This window comes from Sander lucioperca, chromosome 18 (assembly GCF_008315115.2).
Source record: "Sander lucioperca isolate FBNREF2018 chromosome 18, SLUC_FBN_1.2, whole genome shotgun sequence".
In the NCBI taxonomy this organism is placed as follows: Eukaryota; Metazoa; Chordata; class Actinopteri; order Perciformes; family Percidae; genus Sander; species Sander lucioperca.
Window position 1 is genome coordinate 21,932,900 of NC_050190.1, and position 19,371 is coordinate 21,952,270.

At 40.6% G+C, this 19,371-nt stretch overlaps 1 protein-coding gene across 4 annotated transcripts in view; it reads right to left on the reverse strand.

The window, feature by feature from the left end:
- Positions 1–3,234: 3,234 nt before the first annotated feature.
- LOC116057499 (nardilysin-like) overlaps positions 3,235–19,371 on the reverse strand; it is a 26,701-nt gene continuing 10,564 nt past the window's right edge. For all 4 annotated transcript variants that reach the window (XM_031310005.2, XM_031310006.2, XM_035994543.1 and 1 more), the window contains 23 exons: positions 18,218–18,291; positions 17,700–17,769; positions 17,361–17,438; positions 15,551–15,671; positions 14,724–14,782; positions 14,245–14,299; positions 14,028–14,132; positions 13,459–13,582; positions 13,054–13,140; positions 11,892–12,011; positions 11,709–11,760; positions 11,101–11,251; positions 8,454–8,581; positions 8,107–8,269; positions 7,868–7,899; positions 7,473–7,611; positions 7,308–7,355; positions 7,170–7,222; positions 6,659–6,742; positions 6,327–6,417; positions 5,927–6,043; positions 4,288–4,377; positions 3,235–4,164 (listed from right to left, as the gene is read on the reverse strand). In XM_031310005.2, coding sequence (XP_031165865.1) covers positions 3,940–4,164; positions 4,288–4,377; positions 5,927–6,043; positions 6,327–6,417; positions 6,659–6,742; positions 7,170–7,222; positions 7,308–7,355; positions 7,473–7,611; positions 7,868–7,899; positions 8,107–8,269; positions 8,454–8,581; positions 11,101–11,251; positions 11,709–11,760; positions 11,892–12,011; positions 13,054–13,140; positions 13,459–13,582; positions 14,028–14,132; positions 14,245–14,299; positions 14,724–14,782; positions 15,551–15,671; positions 17,361–17,438; positions 17,700–17,769; positions 18,218–18,291 — 2,266 coding nt within the window. In that variant the 3' untranslated portion in view covers positions 3,235–3,939. The remainder of the gene's footprint in view (positions 4,165–4,287; positions 4,378–5,926; positions 6,044–6,326; positions 6,418–6,658; positions 6,743–7,169; positions 7,223–7,307; positions 7,356–7,472; positions 7,612–7,867; positions 7,900–8,106; positions 8,270–8,453; positions 8,582–11,100; positions 11,252–11,708; positions 11,761–11,891; positions 12,012–13,053; positions 13,141–13,458; positions 13,583–14,027; positions 14,133–14,244; positions 14,300–14,723; positions 14,783–15,550; positions 15,672–17,360; positions 17,439–17,699; positions 17,770–18,217; positions 18,292–19,371) is intronic.

The window sequence follows — 19,371 nt, forward strand, 5'->3', positions numbered from 1 at the left end:
AAATCTGTTTAGCAATTCTGTGCCTCCGTGTGTCTCTGGCTAAGTTAAGCTAGCTTTGTAGCAGGGGGCTGATGATGACAGGCCAGTGGGGAGTTCTAAGATTACTGCTCAAATTGAATGAAGGAGTCGACACATTACAGCGGCTTAGATGATACACCCCACTGCACTGGTTAATTTAAAACCAGCATAATGTTATACACGGCACATATTCACACACAGAAAGCACACAAACAACACGGATAAACCTGGCCAGCTCCTCTCTTTAACACCCATCATTTCCTCCATTTACCTTTCCACACACACACACACACACACACACACACACACACACACACACACACACACACACGACTTGAGTTCATTATTGCCTTGGCAGGGTTCCTCAGATGAAATTAGAATGACAACAGGAATAGCAGAGTAGCAGTGGAAAGTTTACACAGGGTGAAGTTGAGAGCTAGTGTGTGGTGTGTGTGTGTGAGCCGAACCAATCTAATCTTCTCTGATTCATGGGCAAGCCTGTCTGCATGCATTCGGGATACACTTTCTCTTTGCGTATGTACTCAGTCTAAGAGGTGGAGACAGAGAGCGAATGAGAAAAAATGGCTTCTGACAGTAGAACACAGCATGAGCACAACTCTCTGGGACAAAGTCACAAAGCCTTTCTTAGCAGGACCACCAGTTAGTGTTGACAGCACAGGCTGAGCTCATTTACTGGCAATACTACTTGTGACACAGTTACATACTCCAAAGGCTGAATTATGACTTCCTGATCCAAAGAAGTGCAGAGACACAGCTGTGCTCTCTGTTGCACAGGCAGACAATATGGGGAGGCAAATTCTCATTCTCATGAATCCTGCTGATGTTGATGATCCCCTGACTTCCTCTAAAGGCACCATAAATTGAGGTGTGTGGTTTAAGTGAAATGGCTTAGTTATTCCCTAACTTTTTTTGCCTGTCATCAGTTTAAAATTTCAATTTGTCCAATACTTTTACGTTTTTACTTGCAAAACTAATGATCAACTATTTAGTAGTAATAAGGCTAGCTACCAACAGTAAACATCAGCATGTTATTATTGTGATTGTGAGCATGTTAGCATTCTGACTGGAGTCTTTTGTTTAAATCACTGCAGTACCTGAGTACAGCCTCACAGAGCCGCTAGCATGGCCAACTTGTTACTTTGTAAACGCAGAAATTGCAATCAAATGTAATATGCAAATAATACATTATTTGTGGCTCCAGTTTTATAAAGGTAATCCATTTACTAAAAACTGAATGTGAAGTATTTTGGAAAAGAGAAGGTGGGCAAAATGTCTCACTGCAAGCTACTATGAACTATGAAATCTTTTATCGCCAGCGACAGGCAAAATTGTCTGCTGCAATCCAGTGAGGTACGGCGACAAAGAGAATATGGCTACAGTAAATCTTGTTATACTAGTAAAAACACAAGCTGATTTATTTCTCAATAAACCCTTTCTTATATACAGCACCTGTCCAGAAGAAGGATTAAACTAATAGAAACATCCCATAAAAAAGGCTTGTACTCTGAAGTACATGTAACTGAATTGAAGATGTGAGTGCCAAGTAGTGCCAGGTTTAAAAGTGTCTAACAGTCACAACTCTTTCAAAAGGCCAAATAGTCTTCAAAAATACTTCAAAACCAAAACAGCTGAGTGCCTTCTATGGCCTCTGAGCTCACCAGATTGAAACATCAGTAAGCCTTTATGGTAAATCCTGGAGAGCAGAGTGTGACAACAATTTCTTCAGCTTTCAAAGAACTGCAGAACAGCAAGAACTTTTCCTCCTTAAGGATGTTTTTAGGATCATATTACACACATATCAGTGTACAGACACTGCAAGGAGGACTCAAGCTTTCCCTAAAGCTAAAACAGATCATTATTCCTTCATATTCGCAGAATCCATTTTGTCTTTCAAAGCTGCAGTATCTTTACCTAACCACGGTTCGGTGTACTATAGGCCAAGAGTCCTATCCTTACTATCAACTGTTCTCCACAGAGGAGATTAAGGCAGCTGATCGACCAGGAAGGCAGAGCTCACATCACATAAACTGAAAGCTCATTAAATCGGTTTGTCGTCACCAAGAAAGCTCTGTGGGACTGTACAGTACTGCACATTGCTACCATATACCCAGAACTTGGAATCATTAAGGACTGTAACACCATCTATCCCACAGGTAGATTTTTACTTCTCTTTAGCTAGGGTCCCTTAAATGTTTCTCTTAATTTTGTATTGTTTAATGCCAAATAGCACATTAAAAGTCAAGTTCCCTTCATTCACTTTACTGTGCATTACTAACCTAAGCTACTTCCCTACAGTCAGGTGCAGGGCTTAGACAAGGTAGTTAAAAAATTAATTCAGATTTTCAATGCTGTATTCTGATAAACTGCTTATGTTGCTCAGTGTCTTCTGGGCATATTAGGCAACTGGTTGCTAACAAGTTAAACATAATAAAAAGCTAATAAGTTACTAATTATCTTAAAATCCTCTTTGCTGTATGTGGTTTACAACTTATTTCTACCACCCCAAACTGACCAAAAAATGTTGCAGGTTTAAAGGAAATATTGATGCTGCTGACAATATTTTAGCCAAGACTTTGTGATTAAAATGTTGCCCTCTTTTTTCCTCATTTAATCCTAATTCTTAAAATACATCCATGATTTAATCCCACTGTGCACAAATTTGTGAGGACATTTGTACAGGCCTAATACATGAATGGTTTCTACCCATTATACAGGTAGCACAGTTATCATTGTATGTGAGGTGAAGACTTTGTTGCAGTATGAGGCTCCCTGTGGGTATATATTAGTCAATTCTGTTAACACGCTCTGCTGTGCTGGGCTCTGGATTAGTTTTTAATCACATTCAACAGAGCAGTGTCACCAGCCACAAGCCCAACACAATATCGCTTGCAACAACCTTTTCCTCAGGGATAAGAAGGTCAAGAGTATGTGAGTAGTGTACGATTTACACGTAGATTAAAACTGTGTAAATTAAACAGCTGACGCCATACTGAGTCACCATCACCCAAACACTTCTGACTTTAAAATGATGTGTTTGCTGCATGGCTTGTTGTCTGTCACACCGTTCTAGATAGACTCGTCATCTGTGGTTTTTGTGTTGATTAATGTGAATTGTATTTGTATGAAAATTCCACTTGTCTTGTGACCAGAAGATTCGAGAAGAAAAATGTACAAAATGTCAAAATAGTGTAAATGTAAATTTCTACCACCTTTAGTATGAGAAAAATGGTTAACATTTCACACGTTTGAGTGTACTTTTTCTCCTGAATAGATTTCAAGTGTGTTTTCTGTAGTCAGCACACTTGTCAATCATTGATTTATTCTCTTTGCAGTCTCATACCATGGCACGATCCAGGTCAGCTAATAAGAGTAGTGCACAGAGGTTGAAATCCAGCACACAATCACTCAAATACACACATCTGGAGTTCAATTGACTCAGCATTTCTGCAGTTTTTCACAGTTGATTTTTTTTTTTTTTTTTTTTTAAAATGGTATTAAACTTAGTTTGGGGCTGTAATAGCAGCAGAGCTCAGATAAGCAAAGAAATGAAAATTGGATTCAGTAGATTTTCAGTCAGTGTGGGATTGAGAAATAGATAGAGCACTGCCACCCCCGATGTCTAAGGATATAAAATAATTGAGTATGAGAAAGGCAGAATAGATTATCACTTAGTTAAAATAACTCTATCATCACTTCCAGGCTTTTTGCCTTTGCATGCAGTGTGGGTAAAAACTACAGCTGGGCCCAAAAGGCAGAATCCAGGTCCAAAGAGTAGCCAAAGCGTTTCAACCTTCCTTCACCTCCACATATTAAGTGCTTGCATCTCTAATGAGGCAGAGTCCCTGAACGTGGCTCAGTGAGAGGCAAAGCACTGCCATCTGTCTGTCTCACAGTCTGAGTTTATTCCAGTATCTTGTGGTAAGGGAAGAGGGGCAGGCCTTCAATGAAAGCAGGGATGTCCATTATGGCTACGGCACCCGCCATCTTGGGTGAGGCAGAAAGGAAGGTGAGCTTAGACACCTCTCCATAAGTAGAGCCACTTACATCCTCCGCTTTGCCCCCTTCTCCTTCTTGTTTCTTACCACCACCCTCCTCATCATTCTCTTCAGCACCAAATCCCACCACCTTTAAGAGACAGGGATACATTTAATGTGTTGCTGCATGCACACAACAGTAAAGGTAAAAGAAAAAAAAAATTCTCTTTCTCTGTCAAACATGCACTCGTGCAAACATAAAGGGTTTGCTTACATGCACGCTGAGTTTGCGGCTGTTCTGTCCTCGATGTTCTTTGAACCAGGACACCAGCTCAGCCCTGGTCATCTGCTTCAGAGCCTCGATCTAAACACACAAAAGCACCGATGGTAAGAATACTGGGAGGGCTGACTGACACGTGCCCTTGAGTCAAGGTTTTGCCTCTTTTAGATTATTAGTTTGGTTTAATTGCTCATTTAGTGGATAGTTCAATCCCACTACAAATGGTAGACGGACACAATTTCTAGCTGGTGGAGAAAATCGAGCATTTAGCAGAAAAAGAGCCAGATATGTCCCTCAGGAGTTGGTCAAGACCAAACCACAGTTAGAGGGAGAGTAAATATTGGATTTACATTCATAAGGTGGGATGGCAATGCTGCTTTGTGTCTACTGCATGTGTGTACATTAGCAGTTGTTAACTACCACATTGCCAGTACATATTGAAAATATATCAATGTATTAATGTTGTGTATGCGTTCTTTTGCCCCCTAGTGGAAAAAATGTAATAAATGGCGAGTTAGCATACTTAATCTGGCAATATTAGGAGTACGATTTGGCATAAAATGTTGTCAGGAAGGTGGTATGTACAACCATTTTTACAACACTTGGAACTGTGATTCAGGTTTGTTTTGTGTGTTGATATGATATAGTCTCGCATTGCCAAACTTATCTCCACAGCGCTGTGTCACCACTGGAGTGTGGTCTGGCTACACTGTTTATCTATTCTGGGATAGAGGAAAAAACATCCTGGCTTGTTAGTATTTCTTTAAAATCAATCACAACCATCCTGGGCAGCGCTAAGCCCAGAATGCAGCAACTGTGACCTTACAGAACAGATGGCAGACATAGCGGAATGGGGAGGGACATCCGGCGCGTAAAAGACACCAAAGTACTAAATGATATGACAAAGGTTGGGGCAAGTTGTAAAGAGCAAGGCAGATATGACCAACTAATAATGGATTAAGTTGGCAGAGAATGGAGTTTTTGTTCACTTAAAGGTCCCATGGCATGAAAAGTTCACTTTATGAGGTTTTTTAACATAAATATGCATTCCCCCAGCCTGCCTATGGTCCCCCAGTGGCTAGAAATGGTGATAGGTGTAAACCGAGCCCTGGGTATCCTGCTCTGTCTTTGAGAAAATGAAAGCTCAGATGGGCCGATCTGGAATCTTGCTCCTTATGAGCTCATAAGGAGAAAGGTTACCTCCCCTTTCTCTGCTTTGCCCGCCAAGAGAATTTGGCCTGCCCATGAGAGAGAGACATCATGGCTTTCAAATGAGCAAAGTGGCAGTTGGTCAAGGCCACACCCCCACCCTCCACCTTGCCCCCCCTCTCTCCTCCTCAATAGCTACAGACACAGAAATGGTACATCCTAAGGAAAGCTGGCTCTAGTGGCTGTAATTCTGCACCAAGGCTGAATTTCGGGAAAGAGACTTCAGATGCAGTATTAGGGGACCACTAAGGCCTAAATAAAAGCATCCAAAAAGCAGCATGACATAGGACCTTTAAATGTGGTAGGGGTCAGTGGTAAAGATTAAGGTTAGGATCGGAATTAAGGAAATGATTTAAAAGTTAATACATGATCCCCAAAAGCATTTGCACTTATTTGTCTGAAGATGTGCGTGCGTTGTCCTCACCTCTCTGTTGAGCCTGTCAAATACAAACTGCTGTGTAAGCACCTCAGCCCAGTTTCTATCCACCTCCTCCCCAAGGTGTGTGTCCTCACACTCCTTCAGCTTCACTAAAGCAGTCACCTGTATAAAACACACACACACATACACATACACATACACACATACACACACACACACACACACACACACACACACAGAAGTTGAAGTGCAACAGCAGATCTGACTGTGCGGCTGGGTCTTATGGGTCTTACATGGTTAGGAAATGTGTTAGTAATCCACCAAAGTAACTTGAAAAGAAACTTTTGACATTTGTAAAACTTTTTGTTTCATTTGCTGTAACGTTTCTGCTTCTGTATAACAATGCAGGAAACTCACAGATTCACAAAATAATACACACACAGACCTGAGTATTAAAGGCCTCTTTAGTCAGCGAATTGAGCGTCTCCTCGAATGAAGCCAAAAACTCTTCAATCTTTAACTCCACCAGCTCGGTACTGTGAGAAAAAAGGTCATGAGAGGTAAGACATATATTTCAGGCTATAGGGTGTATTTGATTCCTTTAGTCATTTATCAGTTCCACCCGCTTCTCTCTTTCCAGGGCCGAATAGATAAATTGTAGCTTGGGTTTGGGTGAACAGTAAGATAAATTATACCTTGGTTTTGGGGAAAGCGGTTAAGATAAATCCCATCTCGTTTTTGAGCGAATGGAAAGTTACGATTGTGTTGCAGACTCACTTGAACTTTGTAGCCTGTGTTTCCACGGTGACAGAGAAACCCAGAACGCCTGAGGTGTTTCTGCAGGTGGGGTAGACATGGTACCTGCAGAGGGGGACATGAAAAAACACAGCTAGGATGAGAGATGTTGACAAGCACATAAACAGAGACGGATCAAAATAACTTGATGAGAAAGTGCGTTACGTTTCCCACTTGTCCTGACTTTCTCTACTTTTCACACTATTATAATAATAATAATAATAATAATAATAATAATAATAATAATAATAATAATAACAACAAGTCTGGAAAGCAGGACATTGGAATTTAAATGTAGTAACTAACAGAAGAGAAAATTTTAACTGCGGATAAATGTAAAAAGCATTGTCGCAATGTAACTGAAGCAGTTAAGTACAGGCTCAAACACTGATTCATTTTTTATTTTGCCTAAATGTCATACATTTCCTTTTCTTTCTTTTTTTTTTTTTTTTTTTTAAAGCAAACACTTTATTGAAAACACAACTACTCTCACCCAAGAGTCTCTTTGGTCCGGAGGAAATCAAAGCATGGTTCCTCCATGTGCATCTGAAACAACAACAACAACAAATCAGTCAAGCATGGAGGAATGACACAATGAATGGGCAAATGGATGTAAAATAAATAAACGCACCACCAACAGTTCCATCAGTGTGTGTTCCCTCAAGAGCTTGAGGCCAGACTAGATAAAAAAAGAAAGAAAGGAAAAAGTGCATAAAATTAGCTACACTATCTTGGAATATGTTTAAGTCAAAATGTGAAAGATATGAACGCTTTGACACTGCAGATGTACTTGTACCTGGTAGTAAACAGTGACCTCAGAGTTGGCGTCTCCCTTATTGAGTGATTTGACCTTACAGATGTGGTGCTTTAGAGGGAGCTCCACCACTCTGAAAATCACTGGCACCTCTGCTGGCAGCTTGGAAAACTGCAACTTTCTGCCAGACAAAACGGGAGGAAGGGAGGATGAAGGAAAGGTGACAGAGAGGACAAAATAGGAGGTGAGAAGAAGAGGAATAAAGAAAAATGGAAGAATGGAAAAAGCACAAGTGAGAACAGAAGGTGAAAGGGGAATCATGGAGTGAACAACTGGAGCTAATGCAAATTACTGTGTATGGCAGAAAACAAATCCATTCGATTGTATAGTATTGGTGTTCTCATTAGGGAGTGCATTCAGTGTAATAGCTGACTTACTCTGTGACATACTGCAGGAACTGCTCTGACTCCTGCGGAGAACAGACAATGAAGGATAATGAACGGGTAGAGATAAGAGAGTAAGGAGAGGAAATCAGCAAAACATGAGATAAATGTCAAGTACACTCAGAATCAATTGATGTAAGTGCAGGCATGAACATTACCTGATTCATTAGCTAATCAGCTAATTTTATTGTTAATCAATGTACTTGTCTGTGTCCTGCCTGCCATCTACTCACAGCGCTGTTGAAGTTGCCCTGCACCAGTCCCTCTGCGTACAGCTCGGCCTTTAAATTGCGGCTGAAGTCCATCAGCTCATTGCTGGTCAGACCGGCTGTCAGAGCCTGATACTTCTCCACCATGGACCAGCGAGAGTGCTCCAAGATCAGCAAACGCACATCCCTGAGAGAGAGAGAGAGCGAGAGAGCGAGAGAGCGAGAGCGAGAAGAAAACAGGACCACAAGAGCAGTTGTTGTTTTTCAATTCACGGCCGTCACACATTTCCACCACTAGAAGGCATCATAGACTTGAAGATAAGCCAGAAAGTAAGCTGGAAATGTCTGGAGACAGAAGGTAAACAACTCACTTGCCGAGTTTCTCAGGTTTAATGAGGATGTTGAAGTAGGTTTTCTTGAGCTGCTCTGCGAACATGCTGAAGACATCAGGGGAGGCAGAGAAATCAGCCAGGTGGTCAATGATCAGGTGGAACAGTAGCTGAAGAGAGATATGGACAGAAAGACAGACAGACAGACGGGCAAGATGAAGAATCACCATCATGATTAACACGCATGAAAACAACACAAGCACATCTGTGTGGGCATGCTGACCGTGTTTAAAAGCGGTTTCAAAATTAAGTAGCAGGAGCAGTTGTGTATAAATCATTTCTTAAAGGGGTGACTGAATGCAAAACCGATTTTACCTTGTCATAGTTGAATAATGACAGTTTAGTGGGTAACTAGGACATACATAGAACCTCATCCCTCAATCCCATTGACACCTCTTTCCTCTGCAAATCTCACAATTTGAAACTGCTGCTGAAAACGGGCAAATCTCAACGAGCCGCCTAGTTGACGTCAACTCGGCGGCTCCTCCTCACTTGGCTCTAGTCTCTATCTTTGTCACGCCCAAACATTTACATAGGCTACACCACTGATCTGAGGTCAGCTTAGTCTTCTGAATAGGTCGCGTAGATCTCAGAAATTGTATACATTGTTAATCTGATATTTTACCACTAAATTCACTTCTGAGACTTTTTTTCTGAGGCCGGTGCTGTCTGTGTTGCTGCCTCGCCGCCCGGCCTGCCTTCCTTCACAGACCCCGGCCTGCTGTGAGGAAGATGGAGCTGCGTCACGGCTGGCAGCCCACGGCACTCCATACCCGCGCAAAGTCACCGTTATTTGGGTTAATGGACTACCAAACGCCGCTGCCCTGACAGAGCTCCAGGGCCTGCAGCTCCCCTCTTCCTGCTAAATGGCCGGTGTGTGTGAGTGAGAGCGCGGTCAGCGAGCTTGTTACGCCAGCAATCACTTACCGCAGGTTCCAGTTAATCTTATAATGTGTGTAATTATAATGTGTTGAGTTATTTAAACAAACGATCGGGGAAATAAATGCCTCTTGTCCGCGAGTCTCATTGATAGAGCCTGTGGCTGGATGGAGCTCTATCAATGAGAGCTAGCTAGCCTCCTCAAAAATTCATTACATTGAAATCGGACACCATAGTTAGCTTTATAAGACCTTGTGGTAGATGTTATATAAGTGGCGTGACGAAATTCAAACTGTAAATATACTGGAATTACGCCAAAAATGATGCTAACTAGCTGCGATCTGTACACATAGGAAGGGACAGTAGCAGCTAACGAAATCCCTAATGTTCACAAAAAATCATTAACTTGAAATCGGACACCATTGTTAGCTTTATAAGACCTTGGGGTAGCTAGATGTTATATAAGTGGCGTGACGAAATTCAAACTGTAAATATAGCTACTCTAGTTATGCCGGCAGCTGGCAACCAGCCAGCTCCGTGGAGCCCCGAGTATTCCAGTAGTCCAGTACCCAGGGAAACGGTGACTTTCACTGGGTATGGAGGTTGCCGCTTTCTCGTCAGACTGTGTTGAGCTCCTAGCTAAAGTCCGACACGTCTTACCAAATTTGCAATTAGCCATCAATTTTCGTAAAACAGCCCATATTTGAGCTTTATATAGTTGATTTCTCGCTTAAAAAAGTCTCAGAAGTGAATATAATAACGAAATAGCCCGACAAACAATGTATAACTTTGCAGTGTCTGAAATATGAGACCTGCTGTCTCGTCTCCAATGTGTTTCTATGTGGTTCGCTCAAACCAATCAGCACGCAGCTCATCCAAATATTCATGAGCATACCATATTTGGAAGAAAAGCTCTTGTTCCAAATAGAGCCATATTCACAGGGTAGTTAAGGGCCTAATAAAATAGCATTCGGGCAATTTTCAGCCCAACCAATGTTACATACCCTATTAGGAGACCTTAAGGAACAGTGTAAAATACCCTATATAAATCACTCAATCACCCCTTTAAAAGGAATAGTTCGACATTTTTGGAAATACACTTATTTGCTTTCTTGCCAAGATTTAAAAGAGAAGACTGATTAGAAATGAGAGTGGTATCAATCTTCTAATATAACTCTCAGCAAGAAAGCCAATAAGTGTATTTCTAAAAATGTGGAACCATTTCTTTAATGGTTTGTTGATCACTATAAAGCCAATAATAAGACCAAGTATTTGGTGGCAAGGTGTGACAAATATCAGAGGGAGAATATCCTCCACCCATAATGCCTAGTCTTTTCTTATTAAGGGCAAATTAGGATTTTCTATGTCTATTATGCTGACCTATAAAGCTTAAATTAATGATTCATTACCATTGATAAAGATGTTATTTACCACTTATAGACTAAGGTAAATTATGCTGTATTAGAAAGTGATACCAAATATTAATTATAGTCTAAAATAAGTTATATACATGTAGCCAATAATTACACAGAAAAGTCTAGACTTTATGGGCTATGGAGCATATGACAAAATAATGATTCATCTTAAATTATATGGAGTTATCTAGTGCACAATAAACATATGTACTACTGTGAAATAGTATATTTATTGCATAATGTACAACTGAGCCGTACACTATTCCTGGGTTTTATGCATGTAATCGTATCTATATTGGTTTGTGTGTGCGCTTTCTCCAGATGCACTGACTCACAGGCAGCTTGTGGTTGAATCCTTTAACGTTAATGACCAGGCCGTGTTCACCGGCCACCAGTTTATACTCCAGCTGGGCCACCTCAGCCTCGTAGGCCGGCTCGGCAAGGTTGTGGCATAGGATGTTGACCAGCAGGTCAAACAAGACCACACTGGAGGGGAGGGAGGACAGGGGTAAGAATGGAGAGAGAGAGGGAATAAGGAGGAAGGAGAAGGGTGAAAAGTCAAGAAAGGATGAAAGTGAAATAAAGCACGGGAGGGAAAGGTAGAGGAAAGTATGTGAGAAGGATGATATGCAGGGGAAAGAGGTGGATGAAGAGAAAGAATTGAGGCAACAAAAGAGTGAGGAGTAGGGATGGAGGAAGGAAAGTGAAAGGATAAATGCAAGGTAATAGAAGAAAAAGAAGTAGGGAAGGACCGAGGGGAGACGGAAGTAAAAAAAAAAAAGGAGGATTGAAGTGATGAAAAGGACAAGGGAATGTAATTGTAGGAGCAGAGAGAGAGAGAGAGAGGGAACAGGGGATGGCAGAAAAGAAAGAGATGTTAATTAGTGTGACAGCAACAAACCAAACACTATTTTCACGAGGCCATATTTGAGCCTGAACTTACTTCTTAGCAGATTTCTGGATTACAGGAGAGATTAGGTGGAATCTGATGTAGGCTGCAGCAGGAAAAAGGACAAACGAGTGTCAACACCTTTTTAATGATAGCAAGAGTCTCGGTGGAAACATCTTGCGTGCTAAATGAGGCACACAGTACAGGCACACACACGCTCACACATACACATTTCACCTTTAGGGATTTTGAATTTGTTGTCCTTCTTGTACCACAGGCAGCCCCTGTCGCTTTCGGCTATCCGGACAGGAAACTCAGTGTCTGGGCAGTCAGACGGCTTCAGGGTGAAGTCAGTGGCTGAACAAATGCACATAAACAATAAAACATCATAATTCTACTTGGTGCAATCTCATAAATAATGTGCGAGTTTCAACAAATCAATATGTCCAGTTTGAGATAAACATGTAGCGATTGTCAAAACTGTAAAACATGTCCATTCCCCATCCCCCCAATAAATGATTCAGTTACCCTTGGGCCAATAAGTTAAGACGTATTATTTCTCCACATTTTATCAGAATTGCCAATATGTTGCTGTGGCCTTCCAAAATGTATAAACAGAGCACAATGCCAAAATGCATAATCCCTCAAAAGTTTGGTCAGAATTAGACCAGAGGTGCCTTGTTTAAGTTAAAATCTTGACCATTAAAATGCAAAGTGTTTCTCCGGACTGGACTTAAATTACAGGAGGACCAGCGAGTTCACAGTGACAGAATACATTGACCAAAATGCACAGTTCCTCCAAGTTTGGTCAATATCTGCGATTACTGTATTTGTTGGATTGATGAATGGAGAGCAAAAGTACAAACTGAAAGAACAAGTCTTGTTAATGATCATCTTATTGGACGTTTTCCAGATACTTGCAGCTGTTTTGGGTCACAACAACCCACCACCTTGCCATATGTTTATCTCGGAACCCACCGGCTATCGGTCTGCTGACGATTTTGCCTCTGAGGGCAAAGGCCAATATTTCCGGTGTAGGCAGCTGATCTCCGGGCCAAGGCTAACAACTTCGACACAAGAATGGATTTGGAGTTGAGAGACAACGTCTCTATAAACATATATCTGCATGAAAGCGGATGAATAAATAAAAAAGCTAATACAAATGTAAATCACTGTCAGACAATGGGTTCCGATTTTGCATTTCGGCCAATACGCTCCGCCTCTTTTGCTCTCAACACAGACTGTTTAACTGCATGCAACCAAAGCCCACTCAAACGTGATTGGTCAATACCACTCAGACTACCAACGGAAACAAGAACGCTTCCGATACCGACATCCTGTCCCGTTTCTTACAGATTCTGCGTTCATATGCAGATATCTGTTTATAAAGATTACCCACCAATGAACTTGTTTTCAGCAGGAAGGGTGAGCTCACTGTTGAGCTCCAGGTTTCCTGTCCACCGCTCCATCCATTCCTGCTGGGTGTCTGTGTGAAGGGAAAACATCTATTAGCACACAAGAATGACATTGGCAGTTTAGATTCATGTTTGAAATTGAGTAACATAAAGATGTTATTCCAACAAAAATGTAATATTTGTTTTTGTAAAAGAAACAAATATTTAAATGCTGTTCCAACACCATTGTTCACCATCTAAAAGACAGAGATAAATGCTGGCATTTCTGCTGCTGGCTGGCTGCATTTTATCAGCCAGAATATCACCACACAAGGGGGAAAAGACAATGTATCCACTGAATGCCTACATTGTGGGAGGGAGCTGTTACAGAAACAAACACAGAAACACACCCTCCACGCTGTATTGTGTGCCAAACCACTTCTCCCTGAGGGGACACTGGCCCTCATGTTCTGGTGACAACAGCATCAGGTTGGCTTTCTCAGGGGTGAGGAGGGACAAAGCTCCATTGATCACCTACACACACACACACACACATACACACACACACACGGGCGCACACACACAAAAAAAAAGTCAACTTTTCAGCAAAGAGAGGAAAGTTGTTTTTTCCCTTTGTTTTAAATGACTTGTTTATGTGAAAACTATTTTAGCTGTCAATCACAATATGAGGCAGAGAACTGAATTATACTGTTATTACAGAAAAATATGCAAAGCCACAATTAGACTAACATATCATGCAAAATAATACCCGCCAAACGAAAACAACACCAACAACTATATATTTGTGGCCTATAAATGTATTAGCTTAAAATCATTAACATAACAGACATTCAAATCTCTATAGTTTTCCACATTTGAGTGACCTGCTTCATTAACATATTCATCTAAACAAAGGAAATATAGCATTTTAGAATAATATCCTGAACTGGTATCCTCCCCGAACTACTGAACTACTTACTTCTGGGTCAAACTCAAACATCAACTGATCTCCTGTCAGGAAGTCTTCTTTAGGGAACAGCTGCATGTTTTCACAAATGTCCTCGGCGTACTCTATAGGGTCAATCTGACAAAGAGGAAATCATTCTCATTGGTACAAAAAAACCCACAATGTTAAATTTTTAAGTTTGTCCAAAAAAGCATCAAATACAGCAGCATATGAATATTTAGATTCTTACCTGCTCCTGATAGTGAAACTCGTTGGCTTCAATCTTCTGAATCTCTTCATATATTCTGAATGCATGAACAAACAGACATATTACTTTTATGCATCCCAGACAGAAGCTGACATGTCACAACATCCATCTTCCTTAACACAGACTAAGTGAGCAACATAACAAAAACAAAAATAATAAAGCTATAAATGTATAAATGAGCAAGCACACAACCAAACACACCCAGCACATAAACCTGTCCGATATAATGTGATATTAACTACACTACAATGTACTAACAAGCCAGAATATCAAAGTTCTGTTCTGTACAAGTACGTCTCTGTTGTGTTGTTTTGTGAGACTGTGTGAGACTGTAAGAGACTGTAAGAGACTGTATGAGAGACTGTATGAGACTGTGTGAGAGACTGTGTGTGTGTGTGTGTGTGTGTGTGTGTGTGTGTGTGTGTGTGTGTGTGTGTGTGTGTGTGTGTGAGTCACAGTGCCTTTGCTGTGGTCCGAGTGTCTGCAGCATCTTCAGGTACTGGAACACCAGGTGAGTCACCTGTGAAAGACCACAGATACACAGAAATTAGTCAGAAGTCTTTCAGCTTTAACGAATCATCACCACGTTCATTTTGTTGGTACAATTACGGTAATATTCCTCTTTTTTGCCATTGATGACTGAGGTTAAGTGAAACATGCTGTTAAGTTTTAAAAACCAGAACAAGGCTGCCAATTTTGACATGATTATTACATTCATTAGAACAAGCTATTTGAAAAACGTGTCTTCATTTGAAAACTAAATAAAAAGTAATTTTTTTTCACCTTTATTCCCCGTTTAGAGATTCAAAAATGGAAATAGAGTACTAATTCTTAACTTTGAACAACAGTCAATAATTTTGTCTGAGGAGAGAATACAGTTACAAAAGCATCTCATAATTGTTATGGATGCAATGGGTGCATGTCACAGACTAAATACAACTGTAATTGTAAAGACACGTGTGTGGTATCAATCTTCTAATCCGACTATTAGGAAGAAAGAGAATCAAAACTATTCCTTTAAGGTGCTTCAGAAAAATTATTCTGAAAACTAGCGCACTCTGACCCAGACAACTCCGGGTTCATCCTCTCTGAATGAAAGAGTGGGCGATGAAGAGCTCTTGATCACAGTACACAGCATCCTCGAGGCTGTTGCAGCATTTATACAGCAGTTATCAATGCAAGTCGTTTTTGCCCAACCTCCTCCTTTCGGGTTTGAGTCGTCGCAGTGTTTCCATGTATCCAGAGGACAAAAGGATAATAAAGAGAAGAAGAGTGAGATTTTCTTTACCTCGTAGAAGTTGTGGAAACCTTCATCAGTGAGAGTGATGGAGATGGAGAAGATAGAGTAGGTGGTGTTTTGGTCAAAACCAGTTTCACTGTTCCCTCCGAACAAAGCCAGGGCCCAGCACCTACAGACGCACAACAATTTATTAACGCTAGGGACCGACCGATACTGGTTTTTCAAGGCCGATACCCATTATTAGTAGTTAATGAAACCGATAACCGACATTTGAGTGAAAATGAAAATCTTTAAGTCAAAATTAAGATTTTGGAACGTTACAAACTCCAACACAAAACTTTGTTAAAATGCTTTAAGCAATTACTTGATGAATTAGAAACTCTCAACATAATACACAGATATTCAGATAGTGTTGTGGGCGGGACATTAAGTGAGACTGAAACTGAAGCAGAGGGTCAGACACAGAGCTGTAGCGGAGCCAAAGTAGCGCATTCTTTAATTAATTGACTTTATCGGTTATCAGGCAAATAAAACGCTGATACAGATAATCTGCGAACTGCCAAAAAACGGCCCAACAATCGGCCAGGGCCGATAATCGCCCTATCCCTACTTAACATTGATTTTAAAAGAGGACTGCTGCTAAAGATTCACTCCCTGCCATAAACTGGAAAGCAAATGCACATTAAGTGTTGAAATATGTGCAGGGCAGTAAGTAGAAAATATGTCACTTCATGCTTCTTGATGGCACACAATTTAACAAACGCTTTTTTTGTGGTCCCTTTGAGGCAGTCAGCCCTGCTTTACAAATCCCAGCATGAAGAAATAACATTATCATTCTGTTACGTACTCGCCCGGCAGCTTTTGATTAATTAAAAAAAGGAAAAACAACTTGCAGAGTTTTGAAACTTTTTTAGAGCTGGGTGTAATTTGTCATATCATGTCTGCTTTTATCTACATGAAGACATGTTCTAGTAGTATGATAAGCCACTTAACAGCAAAGGTTGGTTTGAAAAGTCTGCAGTGCATTATCAAACAAGTAGAAATGATTTTGACTGTGATGGATCACACCATGCGCGTTTTATATCTCAGAAATTTGTCATACTGCACTGAAATGAACCGAAACTAGTGGTGGGAAAAATACATGTAAAACAATGTGTATGGTTCCGTATTTTAAATGGCCTGCAGTGGTGAAGAGTAGTAGCTTTTTATTCTACAACCTGCAAAAACTCTGGTATGGTTCCTTAAACTTTAAGGCATCTGATCAGTAGTGTTCCAAACAGTGTGTGTGATGATGGACACACATATAGACAGACCATTCCCCAATTTCTCTGCAGGGGACAACAATGGCCCAATTTCAAACCAGACTCTCGGTCCTTGACATTATGATTGTCGGAACTTAATAAAAACAACCACTCTACTGCCTCAGCAGTTTGGCTCGACTGGGAATAGAGTCCGAGTACACTCAAATTTCACTGTTGTCATTTATCAACAATTGAACACAGCACAAAGAGTAAATAGGAATATTCTATCAAACGCTCCAAGTGGTGCTGATGGTAAAGGGACTATTGGATGGGCTATTGGTGTTGTGGGACTACAGAGGGTTTGTCACATCACTTTGCCACTTAGCAACAAGAGGCTGAAATGCTCTTGTACAACCACATACAGGGATGAGAATGTATGAATCACATCGTCAAGTGGGTTGGTAAAGTGCATAGTTTTAAGATTGGGCTCGAACACTCAGGCCTCGCTCAGAGCTTAAAAAAGCTCACGTATAGTCAGCAAATTGAAGACCTTTTAATTGGATTTTGGAGTGCCTTCGAATCAGGGAAGAAAAACACACAGAGGCAATAACACTCACTTCTTCCTAAGCACTGAGAGGATGCTTCCTGTGCCTTCATGGCCAATCAGCCAAGAGATGTAGTGGAGAGGCTTCACTCTGAAAAGAGGAGGGAAGAACATGAAAAGGAGAACAAAAAACATTGATGCAATCCCTCTACAATCAGGGCAAAGCATGGTATATTTGGGCTGGTCTAATTCTATGTATGAGCACCACTCTGGAAAAAGGGCATGGAAAAAAAGAGAGAAACAAACACTTTCAATGCAATTTATTCAAGTCAGGGAAAAGCATGGTCTGTTGTGGGATGTCTAATTCTGCATTTATGTGCCCTGTACTGCATATATACTGTATGTAGCTCACCTGTAGTATTTCTCCTGAGGGGGGAGGGCCCAGGTGATATTCAAAGCATGAACTTTCCTAACAGGGACGACTGCAAACACACAGACACACAATTAGAGAAACTATATGATAGGAAGAGAACCCATCTGCTTATTAAGGCTGACTTGTATTTCCTCAACCTTTTTGGCTTGTGATCCATTAAAAAAAAAAAAAGCTGCTATGAGACCAGACAACATCTCATTAGCTTGCATATCCTCATGTGAGCCAAAACATTTCTTTTTTTTTTTTTACATCTCCGATTGCAGTATTTGAAAGCTTTTCACAGGCCTGAAGAGGTAAAATTCTGAAGTAATGTATTAGAGAAAGAAAAAAAAATTGAGTGAATTTGAGTCTGAAACAAATTACACAAATACTTTTTGCTGCTTTACTATCCTTTAAACCATCTCCCGAAGCCTCAGATTTATTTAGAAGTTGGGAACCATTGCTCTACAGAACCAGAGTACACCAGATGTGATCAGTATTTTGATATTGTTGAGTACCTCTGTAAAGCTTGTTAAAGGCTGGTGTGTCAAAGGGATCCAGCATGTCAGAGAAATCAGGTTTGGACAGAGCACTGTAGACACAAAAACAGCATTATGGGAAGCAACAAGTGATCATTCTGTATCATTTACCATCAATTAAACAACACTCACTAAACATCACTAAATATGCCTTATGCTGTAATTTCTTATATTTTTTAAGAAACCAATAGAGAAAACATGTGTTCTAGTGTAATTGCACTGACATTTTTATTTTTTAAATAAGAGATAAGTGAAGACGTTTAAAATACCTATGTTTAATTATCACTTACAGCGGGGAAAATAAGTATTGAACGTGTCAACATTTTTCCCAGTAAATATATTTCCGATGGGGCAATTGGAATGAAATTTTCACCAGATGTCAGTAACAACCCAAGTAATCCACAGATACAAAGAAATCAAAACAATTATGTCCATGACAAAAGTTATATGTAATAAAGTGGAATGATAATGGAAATAAATATTGAACACATGGAGAAAAAGGGGTGTAAAAAGGCATGGGAAGCCTGCTGAAATCTGGCAATATTTAGGAAGCAATCCTGCCCCCTATTAGTGCAAATTAATATTAGATGGATTAGTCCTAATTGATGGCCTATAAAAAGGTTTCTCATTACCAAGTTGTCACTCAAGAAGCATTTCATGATGGGTAAAAGCAAAGAGCTGTCCCAAGACCTTTGCAAGCTTATTGTAGAAAAACATACGGATGGCATTGGTTACAGACGAATATCTAAACTTCTGAAAGTTCCAGTGAGCACTGTTGGGGCCATTATCCGGAAGTGGAAAGAACATAATTTCACCATTAACCGGCCACGACCAGGTGCTCCTCGCAAGATTTCTGACAGAGGAGTCCATAGAATACTTAGAAGAGTTGTCGAAGAGCCATGGACCACTCGCGGAGATCTTCAGAAAGAGCTGGAAGAAGCAGGTACAGTTGTTTAAAAGAAAACAATTAGTAATGCACTCAACCGCCACGCACACAACGCAAGGCACCACTGCTCAAGAAAAGGCATGTGGAAGCTTGCTTAAAGTTTGCTGCACAACATCTGGACAAGCCAATACTGGGAGAATATAATCTGGTCAGATGAGACCAAAATCGAACTCTTTGGCTGTCATAG